At 37.3% G+C, this 27,977-nt stretch overlaps 2 protein-coding genes and 1 long non-coding RNA gene across 4 annotated transcripts in view; 2 read left to right on the top strand and 1 right to left on the bottom strand.

Annotated features, from left to right (window-relative positions):
• LOC132910410 (uncharacterized) overlaps positions 1-19,821 on the top strand; it is a 34,910-nt gene extending 15,089 nt beyond the window's left edge. For both annotated transcript variants that reach the window (XM_060966091.1, XM_060966092.1), the window contains exons 2-4: positions 14,142-14,428; positions 15,292-15,555; positions 16,318-19,821. In XM_060966091.1, the coding sequence (XP_060822074.1) occupies positions 14,142-14,428; positions 15,292-15,555; positions 16,318-16,749 (983 nt within the window). In that variant the 3' untranslated portion in view covers positions 16,750-19,821. The remainder of the gene's footprint in view (positions 1-14,141; positions 14,429-15,291; positions 15,556-16,317) is intronic.
• The window catches only part of LOC132910417 (uncharacterized), an 86,092-nt gene that overhangs the window by 22,004 nt on the left and 36,111 nt on the right, over positions 1-27,977 (bottom strand). Inside the window, exon 2 of the long non-coding RNA XR_009658770.1 lies at positions 7,029-7,142. This is a non-coding gene — a long non-coding RNA (uncharacterized LOC132910417). The remainder of the gene's footprint in view (positions 1-7,028; positions 7,143-27,977) is intronic.
• On the top strand, positions 23,816-27,504 carry LOC132910414 (uncharacterized). Its single transcript, XM_060966096.1, has 2 exons — positions 23,816-24,163; positions 26,047-27,504. The coding sequence occupies exons 1-2, from the start codon at positions 23,816-23,818 to the stop codon at positions 26,368-26,370; spliced, it is 672 nt and encodes a 223-aa protein (XP_060822079.1). The 3' UTR covers positions 26,371-27,504.

Genomic DNA, 27,977 nt, shown 5'->3' on the forward strand with positions numbered 1-27,977 from the left:
GTATGCCATGGAAATGCTTTTACTTCCGCAAACTGGCACGACGCTTGTAAAATAACGCATGTCCATATTTTAAATACCGACATTTTCCATACTCACAACTGCAAAGAATCTGCATTTATCATGTCTCAGGAGGCGTGCATCACGTACCACGTCGAACCTTATAATTTTTCGCAGTAGTTACGAATCTATCATTCGTCAAACGTAAACAAAAAGATATAGAATATTTGTTGGATATCTAATCACGAAGAAATCATATCTGTCACGTACGAAATGTTGCTCTGTTTAGTGAAACTTCTTAGATTGGAAAATTAAAATTACGCTTTCGAAAAATCGCTATAAATTGTTGGAAAAGATTTTCGGTATTTTTGTATGAAGTTTTAATATATCACGCAAGATATTGATATCTTGTTACGAATATCTTTATCAACGATTCTTTTGTAACAAAAGTTAAAGATACTTAAAATGTGTGTTATGAAATATATTCACTGACTCAGTTTCAAATCATATCAAATGTATTTTTTATAACAACACCGAGTATTTGTAAAAATATCTCAACAGCATCTAATAAAAATATAAAAAAGATATGCTTTTATACGATAGATGGTCCAGCGATAATATGAAAAACATACTTATACATACATGCTAATTTATTACGTTTAGAAAGGGATGAGTTAATCGTAGTCTTAGAATTAGGAAAATACAAGTTCTTTATGCTCGTAAAATTTGTTAATATAATCCTAATGAATTAGTTCAATAATGAATGAACTGATAAATAGAGATTTATATTATATATAAAGATTAGCGTGCATATAACAAAGCATAACGTTCGAACGCAATGTTCGAACGAGAACTCCTAACGTTCCACGTTGGAGCTGGTGAAAAGGATCGACCGTGGCGAGCATATAATTGGTCGTAGCAGAGTTTGACGATACGAAGAGAGCACCGGCGATAGCCCGGGGTGTGTTGATTCTGAAGTCAGGCCAATTACGAAACGTGCAATAAGCAATGGTCGTACGACCGTCCGAAGACACGCGGCCATCTACGATCTTTCGCCACCTGACGCCATCCATCGTGCGGCTGATTGCTATTCTTTACCTTGGGGGCCCTGTGAGCGCAATGAGCGATGCGTTCATTCATGTCGAAGTACAGGGTTGCGATGTCTACGCCGCGAGTGCAGCATGCGCGGATCGCTTTCTACTATAATATAGAGATGCTTGATACACAATGATACACGGCTATCGATCTGTACGAGAAAGATCTATCCAAGAGGTACACGCACGCGGCCTATGATCCGATCAGAACCGATAGCGATCCATGTGTGATTCGTATACGCGACCTGTTTACCATTTCTCACGAGAAGAAATATCCACGCTTCGGCGAGTCGGGCAATTAACCGAGCGTTACAAAAAGATCCGATATAATCGCGTTTTTTAAATGAGAATCGACATGAAAAGCAATTTCTTTTTTGCGATAATCGCACGTGTCGTTTGAATTATTACCAATCATAACGACACTTATAGGTGTGCCTATTTAGCATGTACTTATACCAGTACATGTCGTTATGTAATACTCGTGAAACATTCGAAATATTCAAGGATATGACGTGTGCGCTTTAATTATCTACTGCACGTGCTGGAAATATTCAGATGAGATCAGAGAAGTCTTCTCCCTCTGTTCCTGTTTGTCACCCGTTGAAACACGATTTTTCGCGGTCCGGTTGCAAAAACGTCGCGGCGAACAGGATATTTGCAAATTAAAGTAAATCGATCGATTTTATCTCGAGCAATAAAGCCGGTTTATCTCGTCCTGGTGAAAATTCAATCTGGTAACTAGCCCCTCGGCTCTGACGGATTCCATTAATTAATTCCCTCGGATAAACATCTCTGTTGTACAAAATGTTGCTTCGACGCTTGTCTAAACGATCGCACGTGCACAATGGCCAGATCGATCGATGGTCCTGATCGTTCTCGCGCGACCTTGACAAAAAAACACAGACGTCGAACAATGGGTACGCATTGGAAGACTCTTTCAGACGCGCGGGTATCGTGGGTGGAGCGAGCGAGTTTGTGCCTGACCACCGACAACTCTTTGATTCAGTGCGATTGTTGCAAAGTCGGTTCAATGATCGCCGCGACACACCAACGGCCACCGCTGCTCGTTCCTTCTGCAACGAGCCGTGCACGCAAGAATCACACGAACGTTTTGCCGCGGACATGCCGCTCAGTCACGTTTACACACTCGCCACCACGTGCTCGTTATTCTATCGCGTTTCAATTTCCACGTACTTGCATATCGCTCATTTGTTACAGCAATAATAACGCGAGAATCACGATTTTAAAGGAAACAAGTTAAAAGGTCTTGAATCGTTGTAATTTTGTAAGAACATTACAGAAAAGTGTGAAATTCGTACGATGAGGAACGTCGAACTAATACGAAAACATGATGATATTCTCATTTACTTCGATAAATTCACATTTATCCTTAACACTGGTCCCGATTCATATTTTGAGTTGTACTATAATACACCTAATGCGAAATTTATTCTGCAGTCATAATTTATATAATATTATGTCGTTATTGTTAAAATAGATTTCAACATAAGTCATAATATACAATTTCATCAATAGTCGTAAGTTGAAGTGACATATTATTAATGATAAGAAAAAGAAGAAGCTGTAATTACATTTACAGTAGTATCGTAATAGAACAAGATGACATTCTTTGAACTTTAATGAACTTCACATTGCTGTTGTAATGACATAACTAAGATATGTTATCGTTGATGCGAACATTCATAGGCCATAGTAATAGTTTTTTTTCTGGTGTACATATGCGCTTATAGGTCAAGAGAATGGATTTTGCTTAATGCGTGTAGGTGTCGATAGGGTGTTGAAAGGGTTAATGTCAAACAAAGTTTCTTGCAAAGTAGCAAATGACGTGATTAGTTTAAGAGGTCAGCTTAAAATATTGACCTACATCTACTTCTATCCACGACTCTATCTACACGCAACGCTACGAGCGATATAATTTGTATAATGAGTGAATTGATTACATTTAATACGATATGATTGCGATATTTCAATATCCTAGCAAACCTAATTACATTTATGTAACAGAAATCCTGGCGATCATGGTGCAATAAAAAAATTAAAAAATATGCAGCGGCTTAAAAGAAATAGATAATTATTAATGGCGTGTAATTAGCCAAGATCGCATGTATCAAACAAATTTTCCAATTTGATTTTATCGAGAACCTAAGGGTGCATAGATTCTATTCTATTCTCTACTATCGATTTATTTCTTCCACGTAGAATTATTTCATTGCCGGTTGTGTCATGATTTTTCAGACACCCTCAATTTTCATTAAATATACGTAGTCACCGTCCGAGAACATAAACTCCATAAAAGAAAAAATTAACCAAGCTTTCCATAGATGTCTCGTATTTTAATCATTGGACGAAAGACGTGCGATGAGCATTAAAAAGAATGACGCGATGACACATCGTGACAGAGTCGACCGACTTTATGACCCCGAGGTCGAGGTCGTTATCGGCTCGGCGCGTTCGACAATGCGTGAAAATCGTAAAGATCCTAAAAGGACGTCGAGGCGTGGTACGCGTACCCAGTTCCACCTAAAAGTCCTGCTGACATCTCTGTATATGCTTTGCGCGCCAGATCCTCATAAAGGGTCGTATAAGCTGCGGCGCGAAAGTTTGATTTTATGTCCCTCCAAGACGAAGAAGACCGCCCGCCGTTAGTCACACAAAACTCTCTGCTTTCTTTAATGTGACGCGAGCTGCGCAATTTTACGGTTTCGCGTTCGAGAATTTTGCTTAATCGGATAACACTGTTGCCTTGCGGTAAGATATCAGTGCGTTTATTACGGCCGTACGTCTTTATACTCGTAAAAAAGCTGCAAGAAACTCTGAAGGATAAGCGCGATCATGTTTAAAAAAATTCTTAAAATGCATATAAATATCCTACTGTCCATAAGCAATTCGACACGCTCATATTATGGCAAACTCTGAGGCTTGCAAAAGTATTTGAACACATGTAGAAATTTTTTTGGATATATATATATATAGGGTGTGGTAGGAATTGTCGATACAATCGAGCAAGGAGTGGTTCCCTGTGGAAAAATAAGTGGAAGATATGGAATAGAGTCTTTATGTATAAGATTTCGTTTTTAAGAAAAATAATTTTGAAAATTAAACCGGCACACATGTATCAACCGTAAATTTCGACTCGACTTTTCTTTCTACTCGCGTTTTGTATTTCTAAACATACGTAATGTATATTAAGTTGGATAACTAAAGTATATATCTAACTCCAAAATCAAAGACAGTTTTAATTTGAAATTCTTTGACGATATATCTCATTATCAATGACTTGCTGTGTATTTCACCTGTGACTTTGGTATGCAATTTCTTAATGTTTAATTTTAAACTAAAGATTTTCTTTAAATTATTCTTATTTGTCCGTATAACGTACAAAAGTGAAGTCTGAATATACGTAGAGATTTGAGTACGACAGATGATTAAGAGCTTACGTAGCGATTCATAAAGCTTTTTCCTTGTACGGAACGGAAATTGTAACTTTATGAAAAGTCGTGTATTGAAATATCATAAAAATAATCTTGTGAACCTCGTGTACTTAATTCGTTCGAGTTTCCTACTCAAAGGCTATAAATTACTTCCGACACCGGTGAAATATAACGCCGATGAAAACATGCTCGGTCTTACCAAATACCTTCGTTCTGATTAGATTAAGCGATGACCGTTCACGAATGTACCATTCGCAAGACATAATCCTCCGAGTTTGGTGTGAATGAAACTTTACGACGTTGGTCGTAAAGACTCGTCGCGAAATCGAACATACGACAAACAGCGAATTACCCTCGGTCATGACCAAACAAAACGACCAATTCCTTTCCATTGTACACCATTTTATCGTAGATCTAACAGCCAAACGGAAATTAAAAAATAACAGCGAATTCGCTTTCAAACATAACGTGAAATTCCTTCCATTATATTCTACCATCGGCGCTACGTCTACTGGCTGTAGCTCATAAATGTGCAAGGACTAACGTGTCTAAGCGTGAATGAACACGGGCGTGGAAAATATTTTTCCCTGCATCTTTCTCTCGGAATGTTCCAAGAAAGATCAGTCGTCCGCTGAGAACTAGACTGACAAGAATTCGCGCAATGAATAATGCATATTATTGCCCATTAATCACAATGTTTCTTTTATTCCGTTTTATCACGCCGAACCACAGGCAATTTCACAATCGTTTGCATAATCTATTTTTTCACTGTGTAACGCCACGACAACACATCCGATCGTAAATATCCATAACAGATCCTTTGCACGATAACAGCGAATATCGGCAATAAAAGGCGTTGATTCCAAATGTAATTTCCTCTCTGATATCTCGTTCGATCGTTTTCAATTTTCGATAACTTTATATACATTACTACATACGTTTACCAGACCTATCGCGGGTAGCATTACATGCATTATCTATCGAGTTAGTTTCCCGTTTCTCTGTTGCATCGGCAGAAGCTATAGGTTCATGAATAGACGATTTGGACGTTGGTGTACGAACGAGGATCTGGCGAAACGCCGAGCCACGCGCAATCTTTCAATGGAAAAAAGGGGAGACGGTGGGTCGCGCAATTGCATCGTTCGAAAAAGAAAGGAGGCAGGAGGACGCGAGAGAGTCGCGATACCATCGACCGCAATTCACGCACATAGAATCGGCCTCCGCGAGCGCTTTCTTACGCACGTGTGCGCACGCGTGTGCGGCCTATCGCCGGCCGAGGATTCGAGATAATGTAATCGACGATGACATTGAACGCCGTAGTAGCCGATCGCGTGCATTCCAGCGCTCTGAGCTTCTCCCCCTCTCGCCGCGATGCGGTCGTGAAACGTCGTTCCCGATCAACTCTTGCACCGATGCCAACGGTAGGCTGTCACCTCTGGATATAAACGATGGGTGACGTCAGTATGACATCAGTGATCCATATCGTCGTAATACCGTAAAGCACCTTCGCCGTGTGTACGTGAACGGTTGCACAGTGTTGCTGTTTTCGCAGGGATACCTTGGACGATGCGTGTAAGACAGCGATGAACGCGCTATACATACAGACAGTCGGTCTGAGTCCGTCAAAAACGAACGAGTACGAGAACATGACGACGACGACGACGACGACGACGACGACGACGAAGGAGAAAACACGCGCAAAGAGAATAAAAGAACGACAGCTAGCAAGTAGGGGAAGAGAAGAAAGGTGGAAGAAAAAGAGTGGACGGTGGCGGAATTGGTGAGAGGCGAAGGATGGAGTTTAACGCGCAACCCTGGCAACTTAAAATCCCTCAGCATCGCGCACAGTTTATGGGTGGGGTCGTCCTCCGACGGGGAATATCCAACGCGAGCTGGTTCCACCAGACAAAATGCAAATCTTCCTGCGGCCCGCTAATCTGTCTGGCGCATCCGTGACGTCAGGTTCCATTGGCGGAGACACCATTTGCGATACGGCTTGACCTGATTTTCCTTCCTCATTGTGAAAACACGCGTATCGCGTGCAGTTTCAATAGCGAGGGAGGAACGTTGAGTTTCATTTTCTTCGTAGAGGGATTGTTAAATAAGGCGCATCTTTCGTATTCACGATCCAGGAAGGATTATGAGCTGATGGTAGAAGTTAATGGATATACATGATATCGTATGGTTTCGAGATTGAACGCGAGGAGAAAGCTCGACGCCTCTGCAGACTATTCTCGACGACCCTCCGCGTGCGTATCGTATTAAATGTTGCGTGCCGTGCATAACCTGCCTCTTCCTATGGTGCCCACCGTGTATTCGCGCATAGTACGCGATATTGTTGTCGTAGGTGCGGATGAGGATGGTACACCTTCGGTGTACAAACACGATATCTGCATACATACGTGTACGCGCGTGCACGGAGTATGTATGAAGAGATTCAGAGAGGAGGTGTAGAAGGAGAGATGCAGAAACGCGTCCCACTTACCATTTTGAATGACACCGCACTAACGAAATGTATTGACATGCTTCGGCATATACGCGCTTGCCAATAATTCGATTGTCCATTCGATCTGACGTTACACGTATCGTATCTCTGAAACTGAAGATGAAGGAAATCAATACGTTAGATATATCGATCAGAATAATCTATCAAAGCGTAAAATATTTATGGATATGGTGTTAATAGTAAGCAATATTTTATTAAATAATTTATCGATATGAAATAATATTCGACTTTGCGATGATTAGAAAATTGGTTGAAACATTAACACTTGTTTACAAGGAAATTATCTGATAAAACAGTAGCCTTGGAAAAATGTTACAAACATGTTACATCGAACCTGACCTTAACCTTGGTTATCGAGCATACTTATTATTTTCTAAACATATACTTTTCTACAATGATATTGCTTCTTTTTACTCAGATATGATGAAAAAATAGTACAAATACGATACATCCGCTGTTTTCCCTATAAATAATTTGCAGATGTTTTACCAAGCGAAGTAGAAATCGTGTCCAACAACGAAACCACAGTTCACGCTACAATTCCGTCTCTTTCGTTTGCGAAGGTGCAACTCACATTTATTAATGTCTGCTGCGACGCGTTCGCCTCGCACACGCGATTCCCGGTGACGCGTACGTGTGACGGAGCACATACTTATCTTCCAGGTCCCGTCGCGTTACTTTACAGACTCGTACGCGAAATACTCTCGAACGCTTTGTATCGAGCAACTCGCTCCCACATTCGTGCCTGGCAATGATATTGCGTTCCTTCTTTCAACACGATATGCCTCTCTTTCCGGCTGGACAGTACGTGGACTCTCTGTTTGCTTGTCTTTCTCTTTTACTCCTTTCTCCCTCGTTCGAGTCGGTCCAAAGAGAGGCGAAGGTGGAGGCTAATCACCACGCAATCACCGCTCCCGGTGCGGCCAACTCCGACCCGTTCTCAGAAAGCAGCAACCGCCTTTTGCCGCCGTGGGGCATTCACCACTACGGTACCGGTATAGCAAAACCAACAATCTTCATCCTCAGCTCCGCGGGAAAAAAAGGCCTCTCCACCCTCCACCCTCTTCTCCGCCTCTTTTCTCCAAATCACCGGAGGGCCGACCGATCGGCCGACTACTGGCATCCAGGGAATCCATCGCGAGAATGGCGGCGATTCCACTTTGAGAACCGATCGACAGACCTCGAACGTACGTATTAAACAGCGGAGTAAGCAATCTTCCGAACACGACATTGCCCGGAATGCGGATCATTGGAACGGGATGATGTCCGGATAGCACCGTTATTATAACCTGTGAAGATTGCGATCTGAAATTCTGTTCCGATTTTCAAGTACACGATTGACCCGAGAATCAGGCGTATCGTCTCATCGACTCGATCATCCGCAGCCACTAAAACGATCGTTAGGCCTTCCATCTTTGCGACAATTATCATCTTTCCGACGTTGATTAATAATTGTTTTATTAACCGTTCGTTGTTTCAAGATATATTTTCGTATGTTATAGAAGATGGCAGTTAAGTATGGGATCTTTGAAATCCTCATTTACATGTATGTAGGTACGTTGCGTGTAATATTGAATTCGCTTTGAATTGCTTGATTAGAGCTACAAGGTGATCTTGAAATTAGCTCTGTCACTATGCGCGTACGTTGTACAAGCACGCTGCAGACTATAAATCGTTAAAACTTATAATTATATAAAACGACACAGATAACGATATGTTTCCTGTTTTAAAATCTACCATACGAGAAATAAATACGTACGAAGTATCGAGAACAAAAGTGGACTAACCGTAATATTCAACAAACCGAATAATTTACTATCTGAAATAAACGTAAGTACAAAATATTGACAACCGGTTTCGTTATCTGCACGTGATTTGGAAAACGTGAATTTCTCCACTTTCGTACAATAAATACAGCTTACTGGAATAAATCAAACCCGTAAACTCGCATTAGTTCATTTTTTGCTCCCGATATCTTATATTAACCAGGAACTAAATAACTATACCCGTTTTAAACATCTGCAGCGGTTTCTCATTTTAATCAACATCGAGAAGGTTAAAGGTATCGTAATACGCTTCCACCGTCCATGTTATAACTTTCGATGATACTCGCGTAAAATGAGTAGATTTTATGAAAAAGAACTGGGGATGAAATTGAGACGGGGACACACGAGCGGGTAGCGATGCAAATTGATACAGTTGGGAGCAATGGTCGTTAGAAGTGTACACAATATGGGGTGCACCTTTAACGGCGGCTGCGTACACCCACGCAGTGTGTATATCCGACGATACGACTCGGCTGGAACCAGCGGCTGAGAGCAATTCCGGGAGAAGAAGAGGAGGCGTGAGTTTACGATAAGATACACACGTGCGACTGGCTCCCTCCGGTTTCGCCGCAACGGGCTAATCGAATCGTGACTTATTGTCAAGCTAAGTCTATATTCAAATACGCGCAGAGGTCACGTTCGTTAGAACTTTACGGTTAACACTTGAATGTCGGTTCGATTTTACTCGGAAGATCGACCATAGAATAATGTTCAATGCTTTCGACGATTGATATATTATCAACAAAGATCTCGATGTGCATTGCAAGCGTAAGGTATATCGCTTGTTGTTACGATCAAATTGACGCTATTGAAAATTGAGTGGATCGTATAGTTGATTTCTGATTCGCGACGCGTGCGTCGACACTAGGCAGTTGTAAGTGAAATATCGGCTTTAACGCGATATCATCTGGCATTCGTTCCGGGATTGATTTTTCTCTCTAACAAGCAACGCCTTGCCACCCTTAACGACGTATATTTAACTGATAACGAGAAATACGTCGTGAATCTGTAGAACCAGTTACGCTAAAGCTCTTGATTTATGATGGAAAAGCAAAGCAAGAGGCGGTTTCAATTAATCACTTATTCTGATCGAGGAGTACGAAAGCGGGTCTCGGGGTGCGAGATGCGCATCATCGAACGGTACACGTGTGCTCTCGCTGACCAATGCGCTAAGACGTGTGTTCGTTCACGCGTGACTGACGTGCGAATTGCACGAACGATCGTATCGAATCGCCGTGACAGCTCGCGTCTGAACACACGCGTCGGTGCTGCGCTTCGATGTACACGCACGCACGGGCAATTAACGCGCGTTAATTATCCCCGTGGTGGTCCTCCGGCTCTTTGTCGGCGCGTTCAATAACGCGTCGATTCTAAATTCGTTTGTCGTATATAAGCTGTACGGCGAAAAATCAGAGACAGGGTCTCATTTAGAAAATGCGATCCATCATGTGGCTGATTTTGATACATCGGACTTGTTTAACCTTTCATCGAATAATACGATGTGAAACAAATCGATTGAGATGGATACCACGGATAATCTTCGGGTTACACGTGTTTTGTGAACATGGAAACAATTTTCATAGAACGTAAAAATCGTAAAATTGCGGCAGCGTATGACGTGTTATCCATAAAAGATAATTTAGACAAAATACAATTTGACGATTGGAACTTTCGTGTAATACGAAATTTTAAGTAAAATTATCGGAAGAATCTTCGAGATATAATTTCGTTACATTTACGATCTATTGTTTAAGCATAATATTTACGTTTATTTAAAATCGATATAACGTTACTTCGTACGGGCGCCGAACATATACCGAAGATAATAAGATATTTTATCGCGTTTCGGAATAAGTTACGACTGCTTTTTGTTCGTGCAACCACTTGATAAGTTTGATCACACGATAATCTTTCATAAAATGAATGAAATATTCAGGTTTATAAATTTTGCGTCTAAAACTTTGTCGCGTAAAATCCTGAAATCCGACCTTCGATATTTTTCTCAGCATTCACGTCCTTACATTTTTCAATTTTTACGCGCATGCAAAGTTCGTTAAAGCACATCTCATCGATTATCCAAATTTCGGGTCGAATGGTGTTTGCGTTTCGCGATATAGCAGATAAATCAGTTTTAATCGACACTCCCCTTTACGTTTACACGAAATCCAACGATAATGAAGCTCGCGCGAAATTTATTAACCGGCGGGGGTCTGGCCTCGTAAAAAGTTCGAAAGATCCGCACGCCTTCGGGGTGAGTTCGCAAGGTATGGAATCGCGAAGGAAGTCGTAAGCTGGGACGTTTAATTGCGCAATAAATCCTGATTCTCCGATTTGCAACCCATTTCCTACTGCGGGGGCGACGATTGGTCGCTGTTAAATTGGCGCGTAGGTGCAATGGTAGGTACCTACGTATCCATGTAGGTACGCCGACTGTGAAAGTCGGAAGAGCCTCGATTCTCCCTTTTCCTCTCTTTCTCTCTTTGCAATCTCTCTATCACACCCTCGGGCGTGAAACGGCATACGACCTTTCTTCAATCGCGATCTCTACTCTCTTTGTTGATTCCACAGCCTCGCAGTGACGGACTTCTTCAAACATCGACGTCCTTTTTCAACTTGCCATCGGCTGGAAGAAAATGCGCGTAATCATTTTCACCAGAGACGGCTCCGGCTTCGATCTTTAAATTCGAGAAACTGGTATTCGGAATCTTGCGACGTCTCGAGGCTCTTGAAACTCGGCACCGCCAAAATTCGGAATTACTTGCTTTCTTCATTTTTTCCCGAAGAGTATCCATCGTGTCAGGAACTAAGTTCTTGGCAAATTTCTTTCAGAAAATCGAGAAATTAAATTTCTATGTTTCGTTTCTTCATGGTATAAACGATCGTAGAGAATTGGTGAAAATTCGTATAATTTAAGCTGAGTTTGGACTCGATTGGATTATTGTCGATTGGGGAAAATAAATTCGTTTTATTGAAATTATTATTTCCCGAATAAGTTTCCGATTACAAAAATAATCTGTCGTAGACTTGAGTTTTGAGTCATTTTTATTTAAAGACGAAATAAACGGCGAAGCGTGTACGCACGATATTGATGCAATGCCATCTTCATTACACGTACCGACGTGACGTATTTCAAAATCGAAACAATACGCGATTTTATTAATGCATTGTGCTGTTGCTGGTGAATGACAGCGACGCGTTACTTGAATTCTGATTGAAATTAAGTCATCCAGTTTACATATCAATTATCTCATTGCATCCTCAACTCATTTTCTCATTCTTCGTCTGTTTCTTCATATCAAGTGAACACAACGGCAAAATGATCAGCACAATTAGACCTAAGTACAGTTAAACTTTAAACCGTAAATTACTACGGTATATTCTGGTTATCTCGGCATGAAGGAAACTATGCGTTCAATTAAAATACAGTTAACTCGTGTTATAACGATTAATGTGTTCCATGTGTTCCATAGTGTTGAAACGTTTGATTAAACCTTTATAAATAAAGTTCCCTTTGTTTACGAAAGTAAACGCTTCCGATTGATTAGAATTTTTCTAGCAACTGATAGCTGCTATAGAAAATGTTTGGCGCTGGTAAAATGGTAGACAGCAACGATAGTGACTGTATACAGTAAAAATGAAAAAAAAGAACATAGATACAAGAATACATACATAACTTTCTTCATACATAAATTTTTCTAACATCTGATAGTTGCTATAGAAAATATTTGGCGCTGGTAAAATGGTAGATAGCAACGATAGTGACTGTATACAGTAAAAATGAAAAAAAGAACATAGATACAAGAATACATACATAACTTTCTTCATACATAAATGTTTCTAACATCTGATAGCTGCTATAGAAAATGTTTGGCGCTAGTAAAATGGTAAATAGCAACAATAGTGACTGTATACATTAAAAATGAAAAAAAAGAACATAGATACAAGAATACGTACATAACTTTCTTCATACATAAATGTTTCTAACATCTGATAGCTGCTATAGAAAATGTTTAGCGCTGGTAAAATGGTAGATAGCAACGATAGTGACTGTATACAGTAAAAATGAAAAAAAGAACATAGATACAAGAATATATACATAACTTTCTTCATACATAAATTTTTCTAACATCTGATAGTTGCTATAGAAAATGTTTGGCGCTGGCAAAATAGTAGACAGCAATGATAGATGTATACATTAAAAATGAAAAAAGAAAACATAGGTTCAACAGTACATACATAACTTTCTTCATACATAAATTTTTCTAACATCTGATAGTTGCTATAGAAAATGTTTGGCGCTGGTAAAATGGTAGATAGCAACGATAGTGACTGTATACAGTAAAAATGAAAAAAAAGAACATAGATACAAGAATACGTACATAACTTTCTTCATACATAAATTTTTCTAACATTTGATAGCTGCTATAGAAAATGTTTGGCGCTGGTAAAATGGTAGATATCAACGATAGTGACTGTATACAGTAAAAATGAAAAAAAGAACATAGATACAAGAATACATACATAACTTTCTTCGTACATAAATTCTTCTAACATCTAATGGCTGCTATAGAAAATGTTTGGCGCTAGTAAAATAGTAGACAGCAATGATAGTGTGACGGATGAAGTGAAGAAATTGGATTTAAATTATAAGGATGAATAAGATTGCTATTGCAACCGTCAAGTGTATTTAGAATAAATATTAATATAAAGATTTATAAGTACCGTCGATAGACGTTCGTACAAACGTAGTCGCGAAGATAGATAATAAAATGCTCGCGGATAACTCAAAGACTCGTATATTCCGTTCATTCACAAATAATGACTCGGTAATATCTCGGTAATAATTCGATGACAATAACTGCCCGCTAGCGATCGTGTCTATTTATTTATACTGATCGGGGGAGAGTTGGAAAATTCAGATTTGTCTTAGAACGACAGTTGCCACCCACGGCGACATTGTTTTTGTCTAGAGATAGTGTAACACTGTTTTCGTGTGTCGAGGCGGTGTTTGTGTTCCCAGGCACAACAACAACATGAGACTCATATGTCGCTACAATAGTTACTGTATAGAGTAAAAAGAAGAAAAGATAAGTACATGAGAACATGCATAACTTTCAAAGCATCACGGTTAATGTATAATACAGAAAGATAGAACAATAGGAATTATCATGATATCATTACGGAATTTGATATACAACAATGTCAACGAAATCACTATGCAATATGATATAATTTCCTTACATTAGCAATTTTGCTTTTGTTACAGATCCGGTGTCACAGACGATTACCTTGACGACCCTTGCATTCTTCCTGAGTTCGGGCCTGAATACGGTTTCAGGTGCACCCATTTACGACCCCCGCACCGCCGTATCCAACGCGAATAATATGGACCGGTGGTTACAACCTTGCGGTAATCCAGTGGCGATGCAATTCAAAAAAATGCCACAGAGGCACAGCGTTCATAGAACGTTGAAGAGGGTGCGGACGCAGCTTCGAGTTGCCCATGATCATTACAAAACGCGTCGGAAGGATGTGCATAAAGTGTACTCGAAGGTAAAGCATAACGTTCGACCTGACCGCGATTCGTAATTAATCGCTGAACCGCGTCGCGTCGGGGTAAAGGAGAGTGGGCGGCTCTTTCAGAGAGACTCGCACGTGCGCACGAGTTGTGCTAGTGCTAAAGTCCTACTTTCTGTTCTGCTTGTAATTTACATTTGTTACGATGTGCCACGCACGAGCGTAATTGCATTTTTCAAGGAACAATATCGCTCGAAGCGAGCGAAAATCTGTCGCGATTAATAGCGTTATAGTCTATTTGTCAAATCCTTCCATTTGGAATTAACACACAAATAGCGTTGAACTTATATCGACCGGAGAAAGTACTTGAACTATAGAAAATCTTTATGTTCATACCTTGAGCACGTGATATTTAAAATACTTTGAAAACTTAGAGTCAGAGTCAGTAGAGACTATTTCCATGATATATCTATTTCTCCAAATAAAGATAATTTTCGTTTAGAGGAGAAGAGAGAGCATGAAATAACAAGCACAGAGTTTCTTTTCTACATCTTGATAGTACTTGTAATATATTTAATTATTACATTCGTTTCTATTTCTATACGTTGTATTGGTTATCTACGAACAAAAAAATATGACGTACTTATAAAATATTCGAAACTAAATAAAATTGTTTTCGCAACAGAAAGATCGTACGCTAAACTGGCAAAATTATTCGTACGCTACGATATAAAAGTTCAGCAAACTGCTTGGGAAGAATTCTGCACTCTCTTAGTTCCACGAAGAATGACGCTGTGTGCACTTGTGTAGTTTCAAAGAAATCGAGCGCACAAATTGTAGCGTCGAATATGTACATGAAAAATATTTAGACAAAACAATATCTCAACTTTCATTCGCAGGTGTACAAAGAGCTGAAGGAGCAGTACAACATGCCATGGCTGCCGGAGAAGGAATACGAGTGGTATAGCAAGACGGTTTTGTGTCTCGAAAAGGGAAAGAAAGCTGAGCTTGCGCTTCCACACCTTTACGATTCGCTGCAAAGGTTCGCCATCACGTTCGATCATCTCAGAGCTTTCCATCTGAAATCTAATATTAACGATGGATCCAATATGATGGACACCAGAAACGAGATCATTAATCAAATGTACAATGAGATCCTCAGGGTACGGAAAATTTATATCACACTACGATGTAAATACTATAAAATACGATGAACGATTCATTTGTTTTTGTAGATAATATTTAAATTCTTACAATTTAAAATTTAAATTCTACGGATGTAATGTTTAAAAATAGAATATTTCGAAGATTGATGTTTAACATAAATTCATTCATCTTGCTTCTTGCTATAAAATTCTTACTACAGACCGAATGGATCGTTCGATAAGTTCGTAACTGTTTTATATTTGATGGAAGTGAAGAAGATATAATCACAAAATGGAAATTTCTACTCACAGTTAGATACTAAATTAAAAAGAAACATCCGGTATCGATTAATTACAAAGGCTTCGTTTTTTCAACAAGATAACGTCGGACCGGTATCGGTAAAAAAAAAAAAAAAAACAGATAAAATATATTGTATCTTAATAAAAATGTTCGATTCTATCTACCTGATGTAACGTATGGATATTTTGTCTTTAATTTTCTGAAACTGTTTCTATTACTATAAATTAAATATTCTAAGCACTCGAAGAAACTTATTGGGCAAAATAACGGAATGTTTCTCAAAAAAGATGTCACGAAGCCATCGAACGAAATTAAATCCTTTTAATAACACAATGCACTCTCCTTCATTTTTGCTACGAACTTTCCAAACGATTCGATATTATTATGGCTAAATTTATTGTATACTGCGATCCTTCGTTTCATTATCTTTAATATCTATCACATCAATAAATACGTCAATCTTGCATTTTTCGTTCCAGGTATCGTGCGAAGTGGAGACTGCGATCTTAAACTTAGGGTTGCAAGTTCCCAAAGCGCATACGGCAAAGATTGTGACAGAAAGTTCGTATTGGGCGGAGGAAGGCGACTCAACATCGATGTTAATACAAGATTGGGGCGTGATTAGATTATATCAGACGTTTCTAGACGCCTGGACGGCGGCCTTCCGTAACGCGACCGAACGTGGTCCAGGCACTTGCGATCCTAATAGGCAGAATCCAGGAGCTAAGAACATAAAAAAAGGATCTAGGCCAAAGGGTAAAGGGATATCGAAAATTAAGAAGCAAAAAAGGCCAGTTAGGAAGCATCCAAAGGGCGCTGGCCAAAATAGTTCCTTGCCTCAGGGACCAAAAAAGGGTATTCCGAGGAACAAACTGATGAGAAACAAACAAAAGAAGCTCGCGGGAATGTGATGAAATTCATCTCACAAGGTTTCTCTTCGTTTTTACGAGATCTACTCTATCGATTATTTTAAAGGGACGTTTAACAGGTAACTTCTTTCACCTTGTGGCAAAGAACTCTCTCTATTATTGTGACTGGAACACATATTCATCGCGTTACATTTTTTCTTTGTTTTTTTTTTATATTTTGACACAAGTATTAATTTAAATGGCATTTAAGATAATTGTGTATAGAAAACGCGTAAATATTCCTTAGTTCCTTTAGTTCTCTTTTTTAATATTTTTTTTATTTGACGCTAACCTTGCCAGGTCCGATCAAATGACCGGTTTCAAAATTTAATTTAAAATTGCACGTTCAATGTTATTTCTTTTGTTCATCTAATTTTATGCAAATTCCTATATTATCCGATTAATCAAATTCTCGATTTTTCTTAATACAAGAATTTAGAAGGTTAGTAGAATAAAAGATATAACGATGAGTTTACAATTTTTAATTAAATTTTGAAACCGGTCGTTTGATCGGACCTGGTAAGATTAGTGTTTTAAGCACTTAGTATTTATGATCGCGTAAAAATTGATTTGCCTGTCAATCTTCCACGAAGATGTATAGGGTGTATCGTAATTGGTGGTACGATTGACAACGAGACGATTCTACGTAAAGATATAAGTAGATATAAGATACGTGCATACGGGAACAATTTTCCATACGAGATTTTGATTTTCAAAATAATGATCTCTGATATTTGTCTGTGTTTGCATTTATTTTATCGGGTAGGATAAAAAAACAATGGATAATTTTATTACTTTGGAAATTGTTGAACATAATCTTCAGTTTCTTGAGTATACAGTTTTACTTTCCGTACTAAATTTTTATTAAATAAAATACGAAGTAAATGCTACTTTATGAAAGAATAAAAAGAACTCGAAACCGTATGAACTCGTACGAAACAATTGTATTCTACGTTCTCGGCTTATCTTCTCATATAAAATTACTTTGATATTTGCGAATAGTACCCTCAGTTACGGGACGCCCAGTATTTTCACCTTCTTCGAATTTTCATTCATATATTCTATGTCTTATTTATTTTATCGTTACGATCATTCAATAGATGCTTACTATTTTACAATCTTGCCAGTTTGTTCCGATGGTGTAGCGTTAAGAGTTTCGCGATAGAATTAGACGAGAATAACAATCATATTACAAAAAAAAAAAAAGAAAATCGCCATTTTGTTTTCGATAACTGGTGCATTTGACAGTACTATGAAATTGTTATTGAAAATCAAGCTGTATACTAGAGACCAGTATTACGAAGTGTACTTCAGAACAGTATTATGATAAATAACATACTTAAATAACTAGAATAGCGAATAACATTGATAAAAGAAAAAGTTCGATTTCTAAGAGATGATCGAATTAAAAAAGGATCGTCGCTGCGAATGAACGCGCCTGAAATTTCTGACTATATTGCGTGTACGGAAAAACAAAATAGTAGAAAATTAGCATTATCAAAATGTAACAGATGCGTGGAAAATGCGACGAGAGTTGATTAAAAATTAGAAAAATCCAAATTATCGTTTCAATAGTTAGTTTGTTCGCTATGAAAAATATTTGCAGAACTTGTTGTAACTCTTCGCATTGCACGCAATGCGCGCATATTCTAACATGATAATTTGATACTTGACCAATCGTGGCTGATTACGAATATAGTAGAACTTCGTTTATATGAATTTTACTTTTTATTCGATTTTATCTAAACCTTGTTATTTATTCGAACGAAATTTTAGTTAGTACACTGTATTAACACGTTCATTGTGGATCTGATTGTCATTACGTATAATGCTACGGAATGAACAAATAATTTTTACACAATATTCGTTTATATATCGTATTACTTTACGTATGAAGATCGCAATAGAGAAAAACGTAATAAGTAATTTTCCATGTTTTGCGAACGAACAATACGAAAGTCAACGTGTGGCCCGACAATTTTACATTACTTACCGATTTCTCTATTTTTAATTTGGTTCTAATGTTAAAGATGCGCGTGTATATCATTGCCATTGAATTGTTTGTCCTTCAATGAGTTCAGATAAACGAAGTTCTACAGCACGTGTTTAACATCGAGACGAGACTCGATACTATCGAGATTTCGAAACGTGTGTGTGAAATTAACAGGTCGTGACAGTAATCGATTTAATATCGAACAGAACAGTTCGTGTAAAACTTATTTATTGTAGCTTTAACGTAAGCAGACGAAAGCTTAATGTCGTTTAGCTGTGATATCTTGAGCGTACGCGGACGTACAGAGTTCCTACGTTTTATACATAGGCGCATTATACTATATTTTTAAGTAACGTGCGTTTACGCGTACAATACGTATTTAGATGTAATACCATAACTTCTTTTTATTTTTATTTTATTTTTTTTTCTCCAGTCCGTAGAATCTCGTCTTGTCGCGAACATGACAAACTTTATCTTACCCGATACTTTGCTTCTTACTTGCTTTCGAATGGAAGGATTTAGCGATACTTACAGAGCGGAATACTTTTAACGATGCAATTTTCGTTCCCTTAATTTCCATTCCGTTTTGGGCCAGACGAAATAATTCATTGTTTCCTTAAAGATGATACGAATAACGAGGGACCAATATTATAATTTGGATTTATAAGAATTATTCGTATAGAGACGTTGAAGATGCGCGCACGAATAGCGCGAGAACAATGGGTTTATCTGCGTTAAAATGAAAATATATTTACATTATAGACAATCAATGTTTTGTATCGAACCGGTACTTAGGTATTATATATGTATTTTAACGTTAGATATTTTTGTACTTAATATTAAAATTTCTCATACGACGTGATACTTGAACATTTTATACACGCACATTTAAACATTAAGGATTTCACTTGCATTTTATCAAGTATACGTAGTAGGTGTATTTATTCTGACGTACACGTAGGCGTACATAACGTTACAATTTATTTATTATATCACGTTACCATCGCATATATTATTTATTGTCATTTCTATACTTATGTAATCGTCTCGAATAAATCCGATGTTTTTGTATTGAACAGTCATTCGACTTTTATTCTCCTGACTCTGTCCAATGGCATCCTTAAACAACATTTCAGCTTAATTGCAAATTTCCTATTTATATGCAACACCGGACTTTAATAAATTGTATCAGGGTTTTATGAACCGTTCGCGCATTCGCCTTTAATCAGCTGACGATCGTTATCGATACTGTCCAGGCAGCTTAGTATTGGTGTGTTGCGAGATAATAACGAATTGGTGAAGCTGTGCAGGTTACCCACACAGAAGTATGTAATTAAACGGAAATAAAATAAAAATTTCATGGGAAAACAATAAAGCAATAAATTTCTTAATGAGAACAAATTTCCTTGGTCAGCACAACATTTAAAGAGATAAAATTTAACTTTGTATAATAAGTTGCTGTGGAAAAATTAATTAATCCTTTACTCATATATTTAAAATGTACTTTCGTTTCTATTATGCGACTCGTGAAACGGTTGAGTAATGTATCGATTAAATATAAGCTGCTGAATAATTCTCTCGATATTTTGTAATTTACCATGCAACTGTTGTTACGAAGAATGTTTAATTAATATACAATAAATTTATATAACATAGCTACACACATTACAATTTTTTCCTATTTTCAATTTCCTATAATAAATATTTAATTAATTAGTTTTATTTGGTGCAAGTTATAATTTCGTATTTATAATTATCGTAATTAATATTATATTATTAATAATGGTACAAATGATTCATGAGAATTAATTAAATTAGTGTAATAAATTATTTTTAATACTCCCATTGTCTTTTATACCTATTTAATTTTTGGCGATGCAAAATATTATATTAGATTTTTATATTTGGTACCTGTCAGGTTTTCCAATGAAATCTTTTGTTGTCATCTTACTTTAAGCCCTTCAGAGTCCTTTATCGACTAGAAAAGTACCCTGAACAACAGATTCAGTATCAGGAGTGCACGAGGGATGGAAAAGTTGTTACCGATATTCATTACTATTTCCATACACACATAAACGTTCCCATGTAATGGTTTATCTTTAGAACAATTTTTCCAATGTAACAATTTTCAGTATCAAAGTATCGATATTTTCTATATGAAATTAAACAAACATATTCAGCCTAATCATATATCAAACGCCTATGTTATCGCTTTTTTTAAAATAAATCAATTATTTTTTAATAAAAACTTGTCATATTGCATGGGATGAGATGTACAAGCATGAGAAAATGTCAAAAAAAAAAAAAAAAAAAAGAAGAAGAAAATAACAGAACTCATAATGCCTATCTATAATAATGATAAAATTATTATAAAAAAGGAAAATTATCGCACAGATTAAAAAAATTTTCAAATTAATTTACAATCTTATTAATCATTGATGACATACAAAACGAACAATCTACATTCCGAGATTACATTTGATTCAATAAGTGCTTGATAAGCTGAAAGTACAAAGTCATTCGTGCCGCTAGCTGTACAGTAATTAACGTATTAATTTGAATCGTAAAAAAACGAGTTTGGAAATATGTAATCTCTCCTAATTTATATAACTTGTTCAAAATTTCTGATAGTGGACGACACTTGAAATGTTCGTACGCAAATGTTCCTACTGTACGCAGTATTGTTTGTTTGACCTGGATGCTGATGTACGCAATCATACCCGGAATACCGTATGGCGTTAGTCTAATCTGATGTGAGAAGATCCAATTTTAGTCAGACAAATTCTACCGACCAGCTAATAATAGTATCGCCATATATGGCATATGTTTGATGAATTACGTAGGATTAGCGTCGACGTATAGTATGCGTACGTTAGGTAGAGACTTCATTCACTAGTTTTTATGCATATCATCTCAGACTAGCCGTTCGGGTTCCGTTGCGAAATTATTGACCGCTTTGACGTCAATTTTCTGCACCGTCTGCTTTCGTACATACGTATTACTCTGCCGCGAATCTTGGTGATATATGGAGCAAGCTCCGCTTGAAAAAATCACTGCTGCCGATGCTTCGAATTTATATTTAATTTTCATTCACTCGAGAGATCTCGTTTCTTTACGTTTTTATTCGACTGAAATTACGAACTTTAGCAGATCGCTCGTATCGTATGTATTTTAAGAAAAACATGAATCGACTATGTATGTTGTATTAAGATTTTAGTTAAGACGTATCAACGAGAGAATCATTTTTACAGACACAGATAATAATATTGTGAAGAACAGAAAATATTATGCCAATGATTTGCGAATAGCACTGATAACAAGACTAGTAACGAAGATGCTGATAGTGCAAGAAAATTAGTTATAATAATAGAATTAAATTTTATATATAAATTGCGCAGATTGTATCAAGAGAAACGAGAAACACTATCCCAAGGGAATTTATATAATGATATAAATATCACAGCAGATTTATCAATGATTTACGAGCAGGATTAATAATAAAACGAACGTCATGATATTGGTGTGATACTGATATTAAGAGTTTGATTATTAAATGTACCAACATAAGAGAATAATTATAATGAATAGTAATATAATAAAAATTTTATTAATCAGTCAAAAATAGGATTACACCGACGCTAATACAAAAATTCTATTCAAGAAACGTATGGACACAAGAATGTTAATAAATAAATTAATCGTATACGTATATGTACGTAATATCAGTTTTATCAATAAAAATAGATTAATTCACGGTAAGATTTATGATCTAACATCAACACCCGGTATTTGTTACTAGCCTCGTCATTTGAATCACAATACAAACACCGGCATTTACGCCTGCGTAACGTGCACTGAGATTTCCGGAAGACCGCTCACGGAACCACATGCACCTTCTTCCTTCCGATGTACTCGCGAATACTTCTACACGATCGATGACAGGTGTTGTCGATTTTTCGAAGAAAATTGAAATGTCTACATACGTAGGAATCCGCAAATCCGCAATATGAACACGTCATACAGATAAATTTGACGAAAGATTAGCCGAGATTAGGAAGCGCTCGATTTATGTGACGGATCAGTTTTTAAAACAAACTGTAGAATAATAATAGAGATTCTATTCTCACGGTTATTAACTCTCATAATACTTGTGGTTTAATTTAACTTAGTTTCCTTTTACAATAACTTATCATAACTCCTGAGCACATAGGTGTCGTTAGCGATCAGATTATTTACACTAACATTAGGCTCTATATGTACGTCGAGTCCTTCACAGCTCAAAGTAATTAAAACCGGACTTTGTGAAATTTTGGAAATTTTAAAATACCAAAGCATTCATCACTCATCAATTGTCTCCGCTTCTTGTTTCGCGGAGTTAACGTAGCGGCTAGTATATTCGATTAAAATAAATAATTTTTCCACACTTCTGTTTTTACGAAAGAAAAAAAGACAACGATAAAAGAATAGTTTTATTCATGAGGCAAGGTAACTCGTCATAGAGGAGGAACGTAAAAAACGTAATTTGTAGGTCGGAACGCGATGACGAGGAAGCGATTACGTCGATTTTAACATTTGGTGATATGACACACCTAATCAGCTGCTACGTCGCGTCGCGCCGTATCTTATTACGGAATTATAAATATCAGAGAGTTTATTGCAATTCACACCATTTACCTCTATTATTATCGAACGTTACCGTAGCGATTAGTTCGATACTACAGTTAGTTTCGAGTCGAGAGTTACGTGAATCAGCCAGGGCGTAGGTCGTGTTTTCGAAAAAAAATCGCTTCGAAGAAGAGTTTCAGCAGAGCGGTGAAAAACTTGGACAAAACATAAGCCGCCACCCCGTCATCGAACGTGCGTGCGTATATACGTCCGATTGTTTACACAATGTCGTATATAAGCTGGAAGCACGAGAGTTTGACAATCTCAGTTCACGATCTCACGCCAATCGCTAACGTCGCTTTAGTCAAATCGTACGCTTCGATTGATAAAACGCGCTACGATAGTTCTACGTACCACGCAATCAAAATCTTCATATTTAACTTATTTAATTTATTATTTATAATCGCGAAAATGTTCGTCTCACGTGGTTACCTGTTGATCTCGATAGTCGCTGCTGCGTCTGCAGCGCCAAGAAGACACACCAGATCGAATTTACCGCTGTGGCATTTACCATGTGGCGAAGAACTAGAAATCGACGATAATTTGGACGGAAACATCGAACAAGAAACCAGCAACAGTATACAAAATCTTAGGCTACAACACGAATTGACTATCAATGATTATTTGAGTCGAGACTACGAGTACCTGTATGAGAATGTTCGAATCGGTGTTGAAGAGCATCAGTACATCCCGAACTGGGTTCCGGGCGAGAAGGACACGCATATGATCAAGAATCTTGCTAACACTAATTCGCAAACGGTGAGTTTAACTTCTGACTTTTTTGTCTTTTGTTCTTCGTGTTTTCCTTTTGCTTGTCAAATCGATCGTACAACGTTCGAGGTTAGATACTGTAGTAGTTCAGCCGCGATTTGTCTTTCTGTCAGATCGAAGATCTTTGACAGTTTTATCTTTCAGATAAATGTTCTTGTTCAGGAATCGTTGAATTAGAATCGGTATAATGTTCGAAATAATAGAATCGCACGGTCTATTTGCTTATATGAAAACAAGAATATTTGACTGAGAATCGTTTGCTTCTTCATCTTCTCCAGTACATTATCAATTATTTTTTATTCCTGTATTTTTTTCAAATAGGATCAATAATTTTCAAAACTAAAAGAGAGCCATATAACCAGCAAGTATAACGCGCGAAGAGTTTCTTCAAAATAGTTCGATCGCGGTTTGTCATCTTATCAAAGCAAAGATTGACTGAGATTTTTATCTTCTACGTAAACTGCTTTCGTTTCTAAATTTCTTAAATGAGACCAGCCACCCTTCGCTCGAAAGCGACAGAGTATATAGAGAGTGTAGGAAAATCAAACGACAAGTACGATATTTAAAAAGTTTCTTCGATATTCCTTCGGTAACACGCGAAAGAGATTACTCGTCTCGGAAGAACGACGATTTCGCGCCAGTAGAAGAATCATCGTGTCCAACATTGCGAAAGGTGTACCTAATTATCGTTCGTATCGCTGGTTAATTAAGATTCTCTTTTACGCGGTTAATTTAGCTCCCCCTTGCATAAATATTCATCGAGCGTGGAAAGCTTCGGGGCGCGCGGATAAATGGGGAGAAAGAAGGTGCGGTGCGTCGAACTCGCGAGAGGACAGGTGAGAGCTGCTGGTCGCGCGTATTTTCACCGGCCAGGCCAATTGACCAAGCATCCCGATGTTGCAATTAATTAACGTAACGTTAAATAACAAATTTTAATGAGACGGTAATTATTATAAAGTAGCAGGGAAACAGAAGCGTGCGCGGCTGTTCGAGGTTTGCGCGCGCAATGCAACTTGGCGTATTCGATGTACACGATTGCTCATGTTAGCCGGGTCGCGCGGCTGCGTAATCGCGCTTGTCCTCCAGAACGATGCGTGCACGTTGATAACGCATCCGTGATAACATTCAGGGTACTCCCTGATGTATACCGCCGCTCTTTTTTTTCTCCACACCGGCACGTTTCAACGACAGACGATATCGATTCTTTCTACACGTCGCGTGCTTCGCTTTTTTCCATCTTCCGTTGGAAAAGATTTCTTAGACTAATTGAAGTGTGAAACAGGTGACACAATCGTGATCGATCTATTGATACGTAATCCATTGATGGATTGTTTAAGTGACTGAATTTTTAAAATGCTATCTTTTTGTTGCTGACTCGCTGATAAAGCCATCATCGCAGAATTATAAAAGAGTTTGAAATTACGTTAGAATATATATATTGCATTTTATGAATTCGATAACAGATTAGGTAATGGTATCATTTAAATATAATATCGTTGGAAATGTCGTAATATCCTATAACATAGTATAGGGGAAATTAAATTGTAGACGCATGTATAGGTTTTTTGAACAAAGTAGATTAACATAGCAGGTGTGTTACATAGAAAAATACATTGCGTTAAAATTTAGTTAATTCGTATTGGAACCTGAGGCGATAAAAAAATAGGTATCTTTTATAGCGACCTATATTTGTTTAATTTAAAGCAATTTTCTAATAACAAGATTTGAGAATTACAAACAGAAATTCTATCAACGTGTACTATCTTTCAAGAATAAATTTCAACGTAGCTGTAACTATAGGTTCTCTTATATTCCATACGCTTATGAGTCATCGACAGAGATATGACAAACGATTTTAATTCCTCTTACAGATCGTCAATCACTTTCCAAAGTTGCACACGGATCTTCAAAAATTTGCGGTAGCGTTCGAGGAATTGTTGGAGGACGAGATGAGTTTGAAAAAATACAAAGCTTTAAAGACGACGCAGTCTTACCTGATGATGATGCTGTGCGAAGTAGAAAGCAATATCGTGGCCCTGCCGTCTCTTAGGATTCCATCGCGTGTAGGAAGGAGCATCATGAACAAGGTAGAACGAAACCCTGAGGACGATACTAGAAGACTTATTCGTGACTGGGGCGTGCTTCTCAAGTACAGAGATTATCTTCACGCTTGGAGGCACGTTTTCAATTATTAAGTAGCGCCGGAAGAAACGTCTGATAACAACGTTCGAATTCGATAGTAAAAATGTCGAAAAAAAAATTTATTTGCCACAGTCGATAACAGGTTCGACGAAAATGATACGTCGAACGTAGTTGGAGGATTTGCGGTAATGAGGAGGCGGTTCTAATATTTTAACGATTATCAATTTAAAAAGTATTTATTGCGATGGAAGAAGGAGGGTCTCGTGTTGGAAACGTTTGAAAAGTGGGTTTTATTTTGGCTGATTTTCCATTGCTGTTTCATGGTTTACTCAGATTACTGTGAAGTGCAGTTGTCTCCTTCAGTAACAGCAATTGAAGATCACATGGGAACAACGTGATAAGTCGTGACCTGTTGTCATAATTTTCATATTAATTCTTAGCTAAAGGAAAGTATCTCAGTAAGAGCAAGTCGAAGGAGGAAAGAAATTGATAGGTTCGAAACTATAATTCTTTTGAAAGTAAATTCTTATATTTTGTAAAAATCAGAAGCCTGAGTAATGTTATAACAATCGATATTTTTGAACTATTTATGGGGAAATTTTAATCTCAAAATGAAATAGAAGGTGAATAATTGATGGGGTATTTTAAATTTGAAAATTGCTCTCTAGAAAAGGGCCAAAAATATGACATATCTTGATTTTCCCTTAAGTTATTTAATTAAAATTTGAGCAAAATTGATCGAGAATTTACGACATAGAATTCCGATCGACGAGGGAAGCAAAATCGTGTCACAATATGCATGACTAATAAACGACAACAGCTAAAGTCAGCTGTGATAAAATCGTTCGAGATAACCTGACAATTGCGAAACGTAGTTGAAATGGCATCATGTTACTTAATTTATTTATTCATGAACATTATTTATTACGATCATCGAGCATTAGAATTAGTATTTATTATCTATTCATTATTTATTTAGAATAGTTATTTATTAAAATGAACCTCTTTGAAGTGCCTTTTCGAAGAATTCTCGGGTGCAATTTGTGATAATCAGTTATCTAGGAAAATTATCTTCCTAATAATTGATCGTATTAGTGAATAGGTATCAATGAAAGACAATAATTGTAATAGGTTATATATTGTTCAGTATTATCGAGTAGATATTTATACCGTAGATCTATTTATAGGTGACGTATTTATTATTTATATTAGCTATTTATAAAAACGACATATTTATATTTATATTAAGTATTTATGAAAACAACATATTTATGTATCTACGATATTTAATATTTAATAATTTATTATCACGTTTTACATTATATTTCGTAATAAAAGATGAAATTTATTTAAAAACAATTATGTTTACTTTGTTACCCATTCAAAATGAACAATGATACTAAACTGAAACTACAAAAGATACTTTAGCTATTGAGTACAAATATTCAACGAGATGTTGAATATCTTACTAATAGATGGCACTTTGGCAAGTATATCGATTGAGTATGATTCAAAGGTAGATAAATATATTTCCTGTAATAACGTTTAACCATTGATTAAAGACAGGATACACGTGACGTTAATGAGACTTTGTATCTCAGATACTGAAATACCGACCTGTGGAAAAGTTAGTGTGTTTCTTACGCCCTCTGCGATTTGT

Source organism: Bombus pascuorum, chromosome 9, assembly GCF_905332965.1.
Source record: "Bombus pascuorum chromosome 9, iyBomPasc1.1, whole genome shotgun sequence".
Lineage (NCBI taxonomy): Eukaryota > Metazoa > Arthropoda > Insecta > Hymenoptera > Apidae > Bombus > Bombus pascuorum.

Excerpts from the sequence above, each read along its gene's own strand:
- LOC132910414 (XM_060966096.1), top strand. The coding sequence starts at position 23,816 with ATGTTCGTCTCACGTGGTTACCTGTTGATCTCGATAGTCGCTGCTGCG. Across the intron at positions 24,164-26,046 it reads CTAACACTAATTCGCAAACG|ATCGTCAATCACTTTCCAAA; the intron begins GTGAGTTTAACT and ends TTCCTCTTACAG.